This window comes from Mercenaria mercenaria, chromosome 2 (assembly GCF_021730395.1).
Source record: "Mercenaria mercenaria strain notata chromosome 2, MADL_Memer_1, whole genome shotgun sequence".
NCBI classification, from domain to species: domain Eukaryota; kingdom Metazoa; phylum Mollusca; class Bivalvia; order Venerida; family Veneridae; genus Mercenaria; species Mercenaria mercenaria.
In genome coordinates, this window is record NC_069362.1 from 94582423 (window position 1) to 94598282 (window position 15860).

The window sequence follows — 15860 nt, forward strand, 5'->3', positions numbered from 1 at the left end:
TCCGGTCTTTATCAATTCCATTGAAAACATATGATATCAGTATGATAAAACAATGGTATTTTCCATTTAATTTTTGCATGCAAGAAATAAAGCCATCCGTACCGGTTTTTCTTGTCAAATTATTGTTTTATAATATTATCGTGTCTATCTAAAGGGTATGGTGGCATATTTCTGCTACGAGATAGCTAGGTAGCTGTCATGATAATATTGTAAACTAAAGTTGTGCATTTTTGAAAACATTTCAGCAAAACATAATATTCTCTAGGTATTGTATTTGTTTCCTGAAATATTATATTTTAGGCTTAGCGCAAATTTTCGCGTTAGTGCTTGAGACTTCCACTTGGTAGCTATCACGATAATATTGTAAACTTTCCAGAAAAGTACTTTTCTGAAAACATTACCGCAATAAATTATTGCTTTCATTGAAGATATGCTTTTTGTTTCTATGAAACTTTAGGCTATTGAGATAAAGATTTCAGAACGGTTCGAAATATCAAAATATTTGCTGAAAGTATCGACAAAAAAAAATATCGAGATACTAATGTAAATTATAACAATAATATTTCCAGAGAAATTACGACTATTGCGATAATCTTTTCAGAAAATTTCGCTTTATTAAGATAACAAGTTTCGCGATAGCTACCTGGCTATCTACCTTTGGCAGAAATATGTTACAAAAAAGGGATATGCAAGTAAATACTGGACAGAAACTAAGAAGTCTATTGGCATTCTAAGAAAAATGATTATGTTTTAATCTTACGATGATTGTGTTTATGTAACCTATGTTTGCCAAGTTTATATCAAACCTGAATGTTGTTATAAAAGGTCTGTTTTCCTATTGTCCTTTTAAACGTCCCGAGAGAATGTAAGGTTATTTGAGTTTGATACTCAGATTCCTAATTGGACGATTTGTCACATGTGTTCGCGAGTTCACATATAGCCATCTGCCGACCACGGTGGCAAAGTTTAGTTTTATCAGATAAGACAGGCTATATTTTTTACCATTGAATAGCATAAACTTACCATGGATCAACTTCTTGAATAATTACCTGACTATTCTTTTTAAAGTCCTTACAATTCTGTCCGTCCAAAACCAAAGGAAAGTTTCTTTTTCTCTCTCAACATGATCGACTTTTCCAGTTTGAATTTAAATTCTAAACAGATTTTTATGTTTGATCAATTTAACTTACACGCGGGTACACCATGCACATATTTATATTATACATTTAATGCGTAATAAATATCGTATGAAGATACACTTACAAAATTACTTCCGCTCGTATCTTGCATGATTCCGTTCACTCTCTGATTTATAGCTTTCACCTGTTCTAACTATAAAATTGCAAGCGAAGTGCAGTAAATAAAACAATAAATGACAAATAATACATTTAATAAGATAACTTATCACGTTCCCATTGATACTATTTTGATATGAACGCAGGTATTTAATTCAGCTTTAGCCATCTTTAAAATGCTTAATAAATTGGCAATGTTTCATTTAGATTATGCAATGCTTGACATTATTATTTAAGAATAAAAGCAGGAACGAAAATACCCGGAAAATTTCTCTAATATCTTTATTTCTAGTTCTATTTTGCTAAAATATGACCATATGATAGATAAGAAAATCTAGATTTCTATACCGAAATTAAAGATTTTAGAACATTGGACATAATTATACGTATTTCATTAATCGTTTCTAAGGCAACGTCACTACCTCTCAAGCGGCTCAATGTCATTTGACGCTGCCATGTCATACACTGTTAACCAGTACAATTCGTGCCTACAAGTGCTTCTAAACCTCCCTACGGCCAAATGAATACTGTTCATATTCTTGTCGTATTGTTGAAATGGGACACTGAACTGTGGTGCACTGAACCATATCAAGAAGCTTTTATCCTCCACACTTTTAAACCTCTTGTACCATTAATAAAATGTTTTATTCAGAACATTGTCTCTTAAACTTTATAGACCATAGCAATTGTCTTTCCTTGATTTTTTATTCAAAACATGAAATGTTATCTCATGTCTCTGAATTTCAAACGATGACCAACACATTATGTCTACCAAACAACTGAATGATGTTACATTTATAATTTGACATTATTGGCGTACCACATACATACCACGTAAATGGTTACCCGATTTAAGAAAATGTAGCTTGAAAAATAAGTGGCAAGCAATATTTTAGAAAATGAAGACAATTTCCTTTAGTCCGTTAAATTAATATATAAAATGACATACCAAACATCTTCAAAATAATCATTTTGGTCCATACATACAATGCAAAACGAAAACAAATGAAAACTATTAACATTAGTAATATTATTATCATATTTTATTATATACCTTACCATAAATAGTAACATAAGAGCCGTTAAAAACGACGGATCCATGATGGCGCAGTGTGTCACAAGCGCCCAAAACAGAACAGCTTCGGGTAACCGGAACGTCAGTACGTTCTGACGTTGAGGTTATAAAGCAACGTCATTATGGCGAATGAAAGGGTGCTGAATCATTTTCAGATCGATTCTAAAATAATGGCGGCACTGATGAAAAAAGCAATACAAATGATGCCTAAATATTTGTGAAAAAAAAAAGTAAAATGAAAACACCAAGATAAATATGAGGCGAAAGTATATAACAAAAAGGTCAATAAACGGCTGGTTTGTGTCTTCTAGCCGTAATGGCATAGCTAGTTTCATAATGACCCTCAGGCAGTTATAACACTGTAATAGCAGTATATTAACCTCTTATCATTATTGTCTCTTTTATCAACATAATATATCATAATTTGTGGTAGTTCTAGTAGTAACAGTAAAATACCTGCCCAACATAAGACAGTATACAACAATCATTTTAAGCTTTGATTCGTAAAATCTCTAAAACTCACCTCTAATGATTATAGACTGCACAAATAACAAAAACCAGATTTAACAATTTACATTGCAATGTTTAGTTTGACTATATTGTGTTCCACGTTATAAATATCACCAAGGTAACACGTACAGCTACATCCAGTCAGCAGAAGTTGTTGTTAGTTTGAATCATATTGTTTTGCGTACCTTGTGGCCATTATACATCAGAGTGGACAATCATGTCCTGCCGGTTCACTAGTTAATTACATCAGTATGAACAGGACCTTTAAATGTGACAAAAGATAACAAGGGACATCAAATTTGTTAAAAAAGGTACAAACACCAGCACAGAACAGAGTAATATATCAGAATCGATTCGCGAGTGGTACAATGTGCAACACCAACTTAAGCATAGCTTTAATATATCACTGCGAGGACTCCTTAATTCTAAAATATACAGTAGCAGTAACATAATGGTGTCTCAACACGACTATATCTTTTGAGCATATCCAATCAACCTCAAAGCTATTCAGTTTTAATTTTGACTGGTTTTGTTCTATGCTACCAAACACTTTCTGATGAATTTGAATGTTTGCGCTATTACATGGAGCAGTTCATTTTTCGTTTTTTAATATAGCAGAAAAATCTTTAGAGTGACGGTACTTGCATCATTTCCAAAGAAATACAGAACAAAGATAAGAACTGTTTTTGGTCAACATTGTTTAAGACAAGATTAACGTATCTAGCAACGGACGTATCAGAAGACTGTTTAAATGTGAGATTGGATAATTAGTTCAAACGGCTTGTGTATTCCTTATGTATGCGCTGTCTGTAGATATTTCAAACGAAATGATAATTTATATTTATACTGTTTGGTTCATTATGCATTCATCGTACTGTAATGTTTCCTGGCTATAAATGCAATTATAAAATGTGAATAAACCTAATACTTATGGTATCGTCATACTGCTGCTAGAATATCAACTTGAAGTAAATAAATTAGTTTTTATATTTTAGACAAGTACAGCAGCGTGCATGATAAACATGCGTTCCTTGGTTAAATTTTGATAACTGCAATATAAATGTTATTAGAAACGTGTGTTCCATTTCAGAGTTACTAATCAAATAATTCACAACACATAAAACGTTTTATGTGATGCTCATATATAAACAGATATGAATTCTCCGTTATATTACCTACCAGTGATATCAGCTTTAACACATTTTAGATCTTAATTTGGAATAGAAAAACACAATAAAATGTGGACAGATTGATAGATGTTCAGTTAGTCATTATTTAGATACAGATTTCTTGACATAAACAATCATCTTTATCTTAGCGCGATCGGATACGAACATCATAAAATAAACAGTAATGTTTCTATATTTACAATATCTCTAGCATTTTACAATCTGCAGTTTATGATTATTATGTATTTGTTTATATTTATCACATATTTTATTAAATGTTTATGTGGTCGGTGTAAGTTTCAAGGGGAAATAACATTTAGGCTATACTCAAAAAGATGATAAGCAAAAGTGTTCATCAGCCTTAATCATGTTATTGGCAGGTATACTGTGTTTTCGCCTTTCAATTTTGTATCTGTATAGACGGTCGTTGAGCCAATGTATACATTTCCATCAAAGAGTGTGTGGCTTTATGGACGTGTTTTATAAATTGTCAAACAAAAGTTAGTATATGGATGTATTCAGTATAAGTGACTTTCCAGTATTTTTCGCGAAAGGTTATCGTCATTTTATTAAACGTATCAAAACATTTAAAACAATTCAACAACAATTTATTTTACATCACTACTTTATACAATGTATTTGTTTAATATATGACATGCTAAACAGGCCCATACCTTGTAGTACTAACAATACTACTATTCTCAAGCAACATTGTCAATAACCAGACAAAACAAATGACTACTTATACAAAACAGTGGCGACTGATTCCTTCAAAGAGAGTTACAGAAATTATCCTGGTCATTACAGCCATGAAGGTTAAGATATCTATTATAGCAATGAATAAAATACTGATCAGCTTTGTGATATCTATAAACGTAATTATGTACCAGAATTTTAGCTTGGTAATCAATTGCTTTTTTTTGTTTGAACATGTATCTAAACTGCCTTGATTAGGATATGCTAATGTGATATATTTCAAAAGCATGTCAAATATGCTTAAATCTATTACGTTAAATTCAGACCAACCACGTTTATGTAGCTCGAAGATATTAGCTATAAAATACAAGAAGTTGTTCCTTAAAGAACTTATTAACTTAACAATAACTGTACAAGAAATATGGACATTTATGTTAAACGCTGCCATATCTTAAAATGTTGGATTTATCATACAACAGTGACTTCCTAATCTACTTGTCATACAAAATAAAAACACTGTCTGATTTTTACCCTTTTTCTATAAATGTAAAACTGCCAAACAGTTAGTTTGAAAGCCAAAACATTATTTGCATTGCATTGTACTGAAAAAAAAAACATTAAAAATATAAACATTGCAATGCAAAGTCAATCAAAATGTCGTTGTTTGTACTAAAGTAAACATGTATAAGACGTAAAGAATTGTTTGTTTCCGGTATCCCGACCTACCCTAAATTTTTGGCCCGACCCTAAATGTTTTTATGGCCTTGGAGAATACTTTTTTTCAACTTTTTAACAAAAAATTGCAAAACTGCACTTTCTATGCTTTAAACATGCTCAGTGATGTTAAGAATCAATTTACTTAAAGGGAATTCCTATAGTTTTTAATGCGCATCTTTCTGCGCAGCCGACACTTTCTATGGAAAACTGAACTGAAGTCAACATTTGTTGAAACATGTTACAGACAATCTTAAATATGAGGAATCTTGAATGAAATAACATTTTGATAAGTTATATCAGTAATCAAATGTTGATACTTGTTTATGTTGTATTGACAAGTATCATGCCTGACAGGTATCTTGCTATTTTTTGTGGTTGTGTTTTCACATCGCATTTTAGTATAAAGACAGTGTTGTTCATATAATGTAAGATAATTGACTAAGTACTGATAAGACAATATCACCTTTCAGATTATTTAGTATGCAATTATAGAAAGAATTAAGAATTTTTAAAACTTTTTTTAAACTTTTAGCAGACATACAGGTAATCAATTTGGGCAGGTTCGCGCCATTTCCGTCCGAACAGGTGTTTGTATTCTAGCGGTCTTAACATAAAATTTAGCCTGGTGGCCCATACATTTTTAGCCATTTTTATGCTCACAATACGAAGTAAAAAATTCTATGAAAGAGTTTTTTCAAAATTTAAAAAAATATTCTTCACTATGGTAATTTTTCATTGAAAAAAGTTCACAAAAGTAAATATGAAACAATTTTTTTTTCATTTGTTCCCATCATTGTAAGGATAGAGTATTACAAATATGACTATGATATCAAGTAAGTATATGATAAAATCTGTAATAAGAAAAAAAACCGTATTGTGCTGCCTGGATGTAAATTTTGGTTGGTATTTATAAAAAATGCAGAAAATTATGAAAATGTTCAAACATCGCTGGCAGTTTCAGCAACAGTGGGTGTGTTCAAAGCAATTTTTCACAAAAACAAGCCTGGTGACCTATTACTTTTATTTGTTCATTGTTTTCAGTACACATTTTCCTATCATATATATGAATTTAAAAAAATCTATGAAAGGAAAAAAATTTTCGGAATTCTCTTTAATATGCTCTAAAGGCATAACCCCCTTATCTGTATTCATTTTTGACACAAATATTTTCTGGAAAGTCTCCCTTAAACCAAAAATTCCAAAAAAAAAAAAAAAAAAATCCGACCTACCTACCCTAAAAAAAAAGTTGTCGCGTGGCATGATTTTAGAGGTTAAAGAAGGAATACAGTATAATGAGAAATACATTAAATGAGAAATTCTTGATCGACATCAATAAATCGTCAGATAGGAATCAGCTAATAATATATTATACATATAGATGTCCTGGTTATGTCAAATGCATATCTTAACCCACAAATGACACGCTGTGATATTTATGTAGGAATCTGTTGCTCTCTGATAATTATGTCAACCAATGAATCACCGTAGAAATAAATTTACAGCTGCAGAGGTTAACTGGTTTCTTATGTTCTGCAAAAATTTACTTTATATAACTTTAAGAGTGAAGCATTAGAAACTGCTGAGTGTGAGACATTTTGTATTTAAGAACTGGAAAATCAAGACTGAATTTGTGTAATGCACTGTTTTCAAAAAATCTCGGACATAGCCATTTTCGACTATTCACTTATTAAATTAAAAATATTTTATTGCAAGGGGCTAAGACCATATTGATTTGAGACACACTATGGTAAGTGTTCAGCTATTTTTCGCCTGATAACTAAGCTTTCTTCTTTGATCGTGCGATAACGGAATACATGGGGGACCACATGTCAATTAAGACTTAAATCTAAAGAGACAAACATGTTTGACATTTGTTCCCTGTCTGGATTCGTCCTGTCCCTGGTGATGTTTGCTTTTGTGCTCCGGCTTCTTCAAAGTCACTGAGTGTAGACATTTACGGTTCCTTGGATTTCATTTATATGCCTTTACTTGAGCGTTTAGCGTTCCTGTGGTTACTGTAAAAAGTGCAAGGGATTCACCTAGCTTCGAGTATTAACACATTGTTGGGAATCAAGAGAAGAGTGAGGTTTTGTACTAGTATACTCGTTTCTCAGTGGATTTTTCCAAAGGCAGGTCCTACCGTGTTTCTTCCTTTTTATGTTTGTGTCTTTTACTTCTATGTTAATATTGAATTCGTTTACGTTATTGTGTACATGTGCTCAGCCGCTGTGTACTTGTGAAAATTTACACATACTCACTTTTCTGTACAGTGCTGTAAGGGAAGATGTGTTCGTTGAATGTTGAACTCTGTCCCTTTGTGATATTGTTACATTACAGTGCAGCAACATCAGATAGACTGCAGGTTTTTTTATGCCTTTTATATATTGCGTGCTATTTTTGCTATTAAACTCCTGACAGTTTCAACATTATTTACTATTTGATTGGTCTGAGGCTGGTTTCGTTTCGTTTCGTATTTTGTGCTATAAAAGGTTTTGATGTGGAACAATGTTTAAGTCTGTAAGAGATAGTGGCATTCTATTACTTGATAGTAACTTAACTGAACTGCAAAAAGTCATTCTCTCATACATTTCTCCAAAAGTACAGTGACATTGTTAAAAGGCAACTCTGGGTTAATGTTCTTAAAGTGCAAAATCTCTGTCTGTCTTTATGTATTCGACGTTTAAACAGGAATGAGATGTCGAAAATGAATCAATGTGGAGAGCGCAGATCTACGGGTCGCGGGGTTGCGAATTCGATCCCCGGGCGGGCCATATGAAATAATATGTCTTAAATCATTCGTCCTCCACCTCTGATGTGGGGAAGTTGGCAGTTGCTTGCGGAGAACAGGTTTGTACTGGTACTGAATCCAGCAACACTGGTTAGGTTAACTGCTCGCCTTTATATAACTGAAATACTGTTGAAAAACGGCGTTAAATCCAAAACAAACAAACTTTCTTCACAAAACATATAGTGAATTTATGATATGACAAGCAAGATTTTGATACGTCTCGGTACAAAATGCCATTCGCCGAATCAGATTATTGCGCGTTGTATTGCGTTTTTATCATTTCACACGATACAAATTCATTATACATTATACCGTACGAAATTTACTTTACTCTTCCTGGTCACCTAATCTGATATTTTTGAGGTTGAAATTTAAAATCTTGACTGTTCCTAGCCCCATACCCGAGCTATATGCCCGTTCAATGAATTCACGTTCAAGTCATGGCACATTCCGAACTGGGTACTTTGGTAGCACTAGAGTCTGACAGGACATACATTGAGGTACTGGTAGAGTTCTTTTACGTCTTTTACTTTATTAGAGTCCCTTGAAGACGCACTTCTACACGTACCATATATGGTACGTATATACATATAAAACGAAGTACTCACCTTAATTATTTTTGCCAGTATATCATCCAAGCTGAAGAGTGACCAAATCTCTTGTATGTCGTAGAGTTCTTACTCGACCAAAGGAAAAGTGAGGATGGCCCCTCCAACTTGGTGCCGTATTTCCTGATCCATAGGATAGTTACATTAGTTCTCTAAGAACATGCTATAGGCAAGTATATTTGTTTATTTGTTTGCTTTCGTTTTAACGCCGTTTTTTAACAGTATTTCAGATATGTAACGGCGGGCAGTTAACCTAACCAGTGTTCCTGTTCTCCGCAAGTAACTTCCAACTTACCCACATGAAACAGAGGTGGAGGACGAATGATTTCAGACACAATATCTTTTATCAAATTATCTCCCTATTAAGATAAGCGGGCGAGCATCGGCAATTACAATCTTACAGATTATTACCGATTATTAAGCCTAGTTTGGAAACACATATTTGTCAAAGACAAATAGGCTTAACAAAATACAATGTCCGAATATTGGACTAAACATAATCTGTATAGTTTACACGTATGTACTGGATTACCATAAACGTTTTGTAAAAGATGATTCCATAAACACTGATTTTCAAAGTGAAACAAAAGTTGTTATGGATAAAAGAGACATTTACATCATAATGATTTCGTTCTTGCAAACCTATAAGTATTAAGAAAATGTATGTCCGCAGTCCGTTGTCCTCAGTCCGCGTCGTAAATAAGACACGCTAACGGGTAAGTCAAGCGTAATTACATGATTCTGTGATATGTAGGCTCCATAACCTCAGATCCCGTTTGATTAGTTTTGCCCGTTATTTTCTTGTTTAGGCATACGCCACTTTTTTGCGCTCTGTGTATCATTGTACGAACACATAAGCAATGTCTGTAAACTATTTGCGGTACTTGTACGAGCATTTTATCAATTTTATTCAACGAGTGGAATAAATTCAATGTGGAAAGTCACAAATATAATATTCTTTTTATCATAATTTAATTTTGCTGTCGAAACATCAACAATTCTACCTTCTTTTACTATATAAACAAGTCAATTTAACTAACGTCTCCTATAAACGACACCGACGTCAAAGCTTTATTACACTAGTGTTTTATTGTTTTTACGTAATGGCTTTATTACACTCCAGCGACGTCAAACGTGTGATAAAAGGAGGTATTGTTATTTGTTCACGCAAAGGCCCACCCACCTAAGAAAGCCAGACAAGTCTATTACAACTTGTCAAATTTCTGTTCAATGATAATTATGTAATTATTTTATATAATAGTTCTATGCTCAAAACAATGTTGTAATGAATTTAACTGTCATTTTTATCATTTCCTATCGTCGCGAAGGTGTTCCCTTAATTCTGAAGCATTTATCTAAAATAATATATGTATTTAAACGGAAGCAAATTACGTTTGTTTATTGAATATTTGTCTTTTGGTATCATTACTACACAATACATGTAGACCTTTGCTATAAATTATAAAAGCCCTAATGTCGGAAGAGTTTAAAATATTTATTCAAAGCAATATGTAGAAGAAACAATATCAATCATCCCTTCCATACTTAACGCATCATTTGTGTGTGTGTGTGTTCGGGTTTAACGTCTTTTTCAACAATCTTTCCGTCATATAAACGACGGTATCTACTTGTAGCAGTGAGCACAATGCCCAACTTTATAGTGCTGCCTCACTGGAATATCACGCCGTAGACACGTGGTATGATACCCCACCCGGTCACATTATACAGACACCGGGCTGACCAGTCCTAGCACTATCCTCTTAATGCTGAGCGCCAAGCGAGGAAGCTACTAGTACCATTTTTTACGTCTTTGGTATGACGCGGCCGGGGATCGAACCCACGACCTCCCGCACTCGAAGCGGACGCTCTACCACTAGGCTACCGAGGCGGTTTCGTGCCGCAGAATATACCAATAGTTCTTTATTCAACCAGGTACAATAATTTTGATTCCTGCAACCCCTTAAGAAACAATGCACACTATATATATGTCATTATTCTCATCTTATGTCATTATTCTCAGCACAGCTTTGTTCAGGCAAGCCTAAGAATTGTATGTGAAAATATCTTTTCTATCTTCATATTAGTTTGTAAATGTCATTGTTTTAAGCGCACGTTACGTAGTTAGTTACAATGTACTTAGTGATATTGACTGTTTGCCTGTGGATTTAGACCAGATTGTATATTTGTTCCTTTGCTCTGGATGATAATGTTTACGACCAGGATATGAAATGTTGCAAGTTTTAAAAGATGTAGATAATTCTCAGTACAACTAAAATGATGCTAAATTAAAGTGGTCAGCAGCATTTGATAAGATATCTTACGTTACACACGGCGCTGGACAAACTTGGCGGTTTTTTGCATCTTTCGAGGCTAGGATGTGCATTGAAAGACTCGTAGGAAGTCAAAAGATCATGGTACATCTTGGAACAACCATTTTCCGACACATGCTGCAGAAGCGGAACCCCGACGCCTTCCTTTACATAAAACACATTTATATTGTTTAAAATGGACTCTCGGCCAAGCAGTATCACGGATTCTGTAACACTTGAAGCTTAAAACTGCATAATTTAAGAATGACAGTTGCCCCTTACAGACTTACATAATATAATTCAAAGCAGCAGATATTGCATGCATGCTGCAAACATTGTGATTATATCCACTGCAGTTTTGTAATAGTTTTTTGGCATGATGAATAATTATGCTGAAAATGGAGTATATATTGCATAAATGCTGCATTCATGCTGCTTTTACTAAAAACATGCCGCGTTATGCTGCTATGCATTAGCAGCATTTACTTATGATATACTGCAAATGTTGCATTTATTCAAAACTAATAAGTAATTACCGCCTCGGTAGCCTAGTTTCGGGTCGAGTGTGGTGGGGCATTGGTTCGCTACCTGTCTGCGTCAAACAAAATAACGTTACCAATGTTACTGGTAGCTTCAACGCTTGGTGCTAAGCATAAAGAGGATAGTTTTAGGATTAGTTAGTCAGTATAATGCGACAGGGTTGGTTATTCTGACACGTGTCTACAGAGTGATATTCCAGTGAGGCAGTACTATAAATTTGGGCATTGTTCACAATGTTGCAAGTAGACACTTTCGTTAACACGGCTGAAAAAATGTTGAAACTGACGCTGAACCGAAAAGACACACGCACGCACACACTAAAGAAATCAAGCACAACATTGCAAACATGCTGCATATCTGCTCCTTTCCTGTTCCTGTTGCACACAGAATATTTAGATGTGTCAATACTGCATTTATTAATAATATGCACATATAGTTTAGTTTTGGGCTTGTAATGGTCCCATATCTGAGCATAAAAATGATATATTACAATCATCAACATAGTTATTTTATTAGCATGTTGTATTCATGCTTTTCACCTTTTTTACATTTATACACGCAAAAGTTCTAGATTCTAGAATGTGTAATATTCAAGAACTTTAATCAGCGATTCACTATTCAAGAACTATACATAAACATTAAAACACCTTAAGTTTGAGGATAGTTAAGACTTAAAGATATCTGAATGTTTCAGACCTCAATGCCTTAATAGCCTAAACAGGAAAAAGTGTATTACAGTTTGCTTTCGTGTTGGATCAATACATTACGGTATACTAGCTTTTCGTTTCTGCATAAACACTGAAAAGCATTGCTGTTCAAGTATTATAAATTATTTATTATTTAGAATTAAATAATGTCAATAATACAGGTTTTCCAATGGAATGGGCAAAATATGATACTCATAGTAAACTGTAGCGAAATTCAGCGTGTCCAGAAACAATGCTTTTAAGGATCATAGTCCTAGAAAAACGTCTGAATAAGTTATTATAACATTTAGTATCATATAAATGAGGGAAGATTTTCGACAAAAACACAATATTAAAATACTTTTTCTTCTTATCATTTAAACCCCAGTATAAAACTATCATTCACTGTCATTTAAAGCAGTTAGTTCATCACTTGTTGTGCGCGGTCCATATGTGTCTTTTATTGTTGTTAATGTAGTTAGTTCTCTATCTATATTCGAGGAATCCTCAGTGCCAAAAAGACACTTTTTAAATATTTTCAAAAGAAGTGTTCTAAATTTTCTTCCAACCGCAGTATAAATAACAAAATTCACGGACGAATTCAACACAAATAGCGTATTACTCACACAGGTCCATTTCATTAAAAAGTTTGCGTCCAGAAAATGAAATTGTGCCACTAATCCTGGAGTCTGACAAATAATAAATACCACAACAATTATCACTAGGACAATACTTAAATTAAACTCTGTGTTTTCTTTATTGTTTGTTACGCTTCTTCTTCTACGCATGCGCGTCAATTCTGTAATAAGCAGAGTGTTTAAAACTCCTAAAATTAGAAGAGGAATAACATAAATAAGAATTGTGTACAGCCATTCGCTATAAACAGTTGTATAAAATTTGGTTTTGCCAAAATCTGTAGTTATGATCATGTAACAACGGTCACCACATGTAGTAAATCCTGTAGCGAAACATCTCGGAATGTTATAAACAGCCGAAAACAGTGTTGTGACACCAATTATAATATAAGCATTGCGTCTGTTACATAGATTTATAGATTTGAACGGAAAACAAATTGCGATATACCGTTCCGCGGACACGGCAACAGTTGTCCAAACATTTAACGTCTGAAGTGCCATAACAAAGTAATTTATTGGTGTAAAAATATGCGGGTAAATCACATCATTGAATAACAATTCTTTAGAATCCAGCTGTGTAATGGAAATCACTGATACTCCCATGATTGCACAAACAATTATTCCAGTATCCGTTATTAGTAACGTTCTCAAGAAAAAGACTGTTGTAGATCTCATCTCTCGTCGGAATAAAACAATCCCAGTCAAAATATTCCCTACGATTCCAATAATGCCGATGATTGGTATAATGACGCCCCAGAATATAAACATAAGCTGTAACAAACTTTCGAACCCATCATCTTGAATGTTATCATCTCCGTAGGTCAGATTGACCTTAAAGTTCAGTTCCTTTACTTTCATTGTTAGTGTCAGGTCAATGCGCCATATATCCGACTTACCTCCTGAAGTGAAAAACAGAGCATACATTAAGTTGGATCCATGATAAAATATTCAGTATTTAAAAAGTTTATGTTGGAGAATGTGTCATAAAAAAGTAGTGGAATTTTTTTGAGAATAAATTTTTGACTTTATGTTCCCGTTATATCAACAAAATCACTTTAGTAACAATGCCATTTAAAAGCTAAAGAAGCAGTACAATCATCATCGCAGAGTGCATAATATTTGTGTCAAAAAGTTCGTATGCTATCCTAATTCCGAAAACAGATGCTGATATAAAGAAAGCAATGCAATGGATACAATCATTTTCGAGAATATCGTAAACTTTAATTCTTTAAAATTTTGCGCACAGTTATCAAAACTTACACATATTCATTTTTATCTTGGTTAATCTCAATGAACCTTTGATATTTTCAGTAAATGCTAACAGCGTTCTGTAAACAACAACAAACTACTCTAATTTTGTCTTTACGAAACACAAAATGTCAATGCTGATTCAGAAATGTAAACAAATAGCGGTATGAAATAAAATGTTGCACATTGTGATAGAATTGCATTGCATTGAAAAATTCACATTGTTAGCTGTATCAAACAATCGTACGAGAGTACTTGACACGCAAATATGCATTAATCAAGTGCGATGTAATATGAGAAGAAAATTGCATTTGATTCTTGCAACATTTGTTGAAGTTACTCATATCATACTCTCTCTTAAAAGTTATTATTCTTTTTTTTTCATGTTGCAGTATTCGTTTCTATAACAGCATGTTCGTCATTAATGACACAAGAGATTTATGTCTTGCATTACTTAATAAATAAAAGTTATGACGGAGATAGAATTGATATGAGCCGCGCCATGAGAAAACCAAAATAGTGCGTTTGCGACCAGAATGGATCCAGACCAGCCTGCGCATCCGCGCAGTCTGGTCAGGATCTATGCTGTTTGCTTTCAAAGCCTATTGGAATTAGAGAAACTGTTGGCGAACAGCATGGATCCTGACTAGACTGCGCGGATGCGCAGGCTGGTCTGGATCCAAGCTGGTCTCAAAGCCACTATGTTGGTTTTCTCATGGCACGGCTCAATTATATTGATAAAACAACACACGATTGATCATTTAAAAGTAATTATTATCATATTAAATATGCGTTCATCATTTTTTTTTCATCCTTTGCTTCCATAGGATCTTTTCACGGATTTTATTTACTAATTTTTAAAATCTGTAAGACAATCGATCCTTTGGAAGCAGAGAATGTAACCAAGCAAAACGACAGCAGACTCGGTTTGATTGAGTCTGTTCATTAGAGGTAGTGGAAAGTGCAAAACCACTCACGCTCCGTAGCACCGGCTTATGGGTAAATGCCACAGTTGCCTATATGTATATAGATCAAAAATTTTCCTACGGGCAGAATTTCTCTAAACTTTGTGTACTTACTGAGAATCAAGTAAAACGGAAATATGTATCACAAAATCATAGGTACCCAGGTTTGATCTTGAATTATCTGCCCTTGAAAGTAGCTTTTTTTTCTCAGTATTTTCCGACTTTCAAGGGCAGATAATTCATGCCCAAAGCTGGGCGCCTATGGTTTGTTTTATTTCATATTTCTGTTTTTGATTTGATTCTCTATCAGTAAAAAGAGTTTAAAGAAGAAATTCTTTCTGTAAGGAAACTTTTTCCCCATGTCAAGATAGAGACTGTTGTAAATGTCCTTAACTACGAACATGACAAAACGATAGTCCTAGTCTTTCCCATGGACCGAATTTTTAAAACTTTGTATACTGATCTGAAACAGAAATAAAAATTAAAATGCAGTTCTCTTGTCTCGATCTTGACCCATCTGCTCTTGAAAATTTGATTTTTTAGTATTTTCTGCTTTTCAAGGGCAGATAATTTAAGATCAAGCCTGGGTACTTATGATTTTTTATACATATTTACGTTT

At 33.7% G+C, this 15860-nt stretch overlaps 1 protein-coding gene across 4 annotated transcripts in view; it reads right to left on the reverse strand.

Annotated features, from left to right (window-relative positions):
- Positions 1 to 12521: 12521 nt before the first annotated feature.
- LOC123564616 (FMRFamide receptor-like) overlaps positions 12522 to 15860 on the reverse strand; it is a 29777-nt gene continuing 26438 nt past the window's right edge. For 3 of the 4 annotated variants that reach the window (XM_045358330.2, XM_045358329.2, XM_045358328.2), the window contains exon 2: positions 12522 to 13927. In XM_045358330.2, coding sequence (XP_045214265.1) covers positions 12792 to 13886 — 1095 coding nt within the window. In that variant the 5' untranslated portion in view covers positions 13887 to 13927 and the 3' untranslated portion in view covers positions 12522 to 12791. Of the gene's footprint in view, positions 13928 to 14288; positions 14423 to 15860 lie in introns of those variants that run through there. The other variant, XM_045358331.2, reaches the window with a different exon arrangement.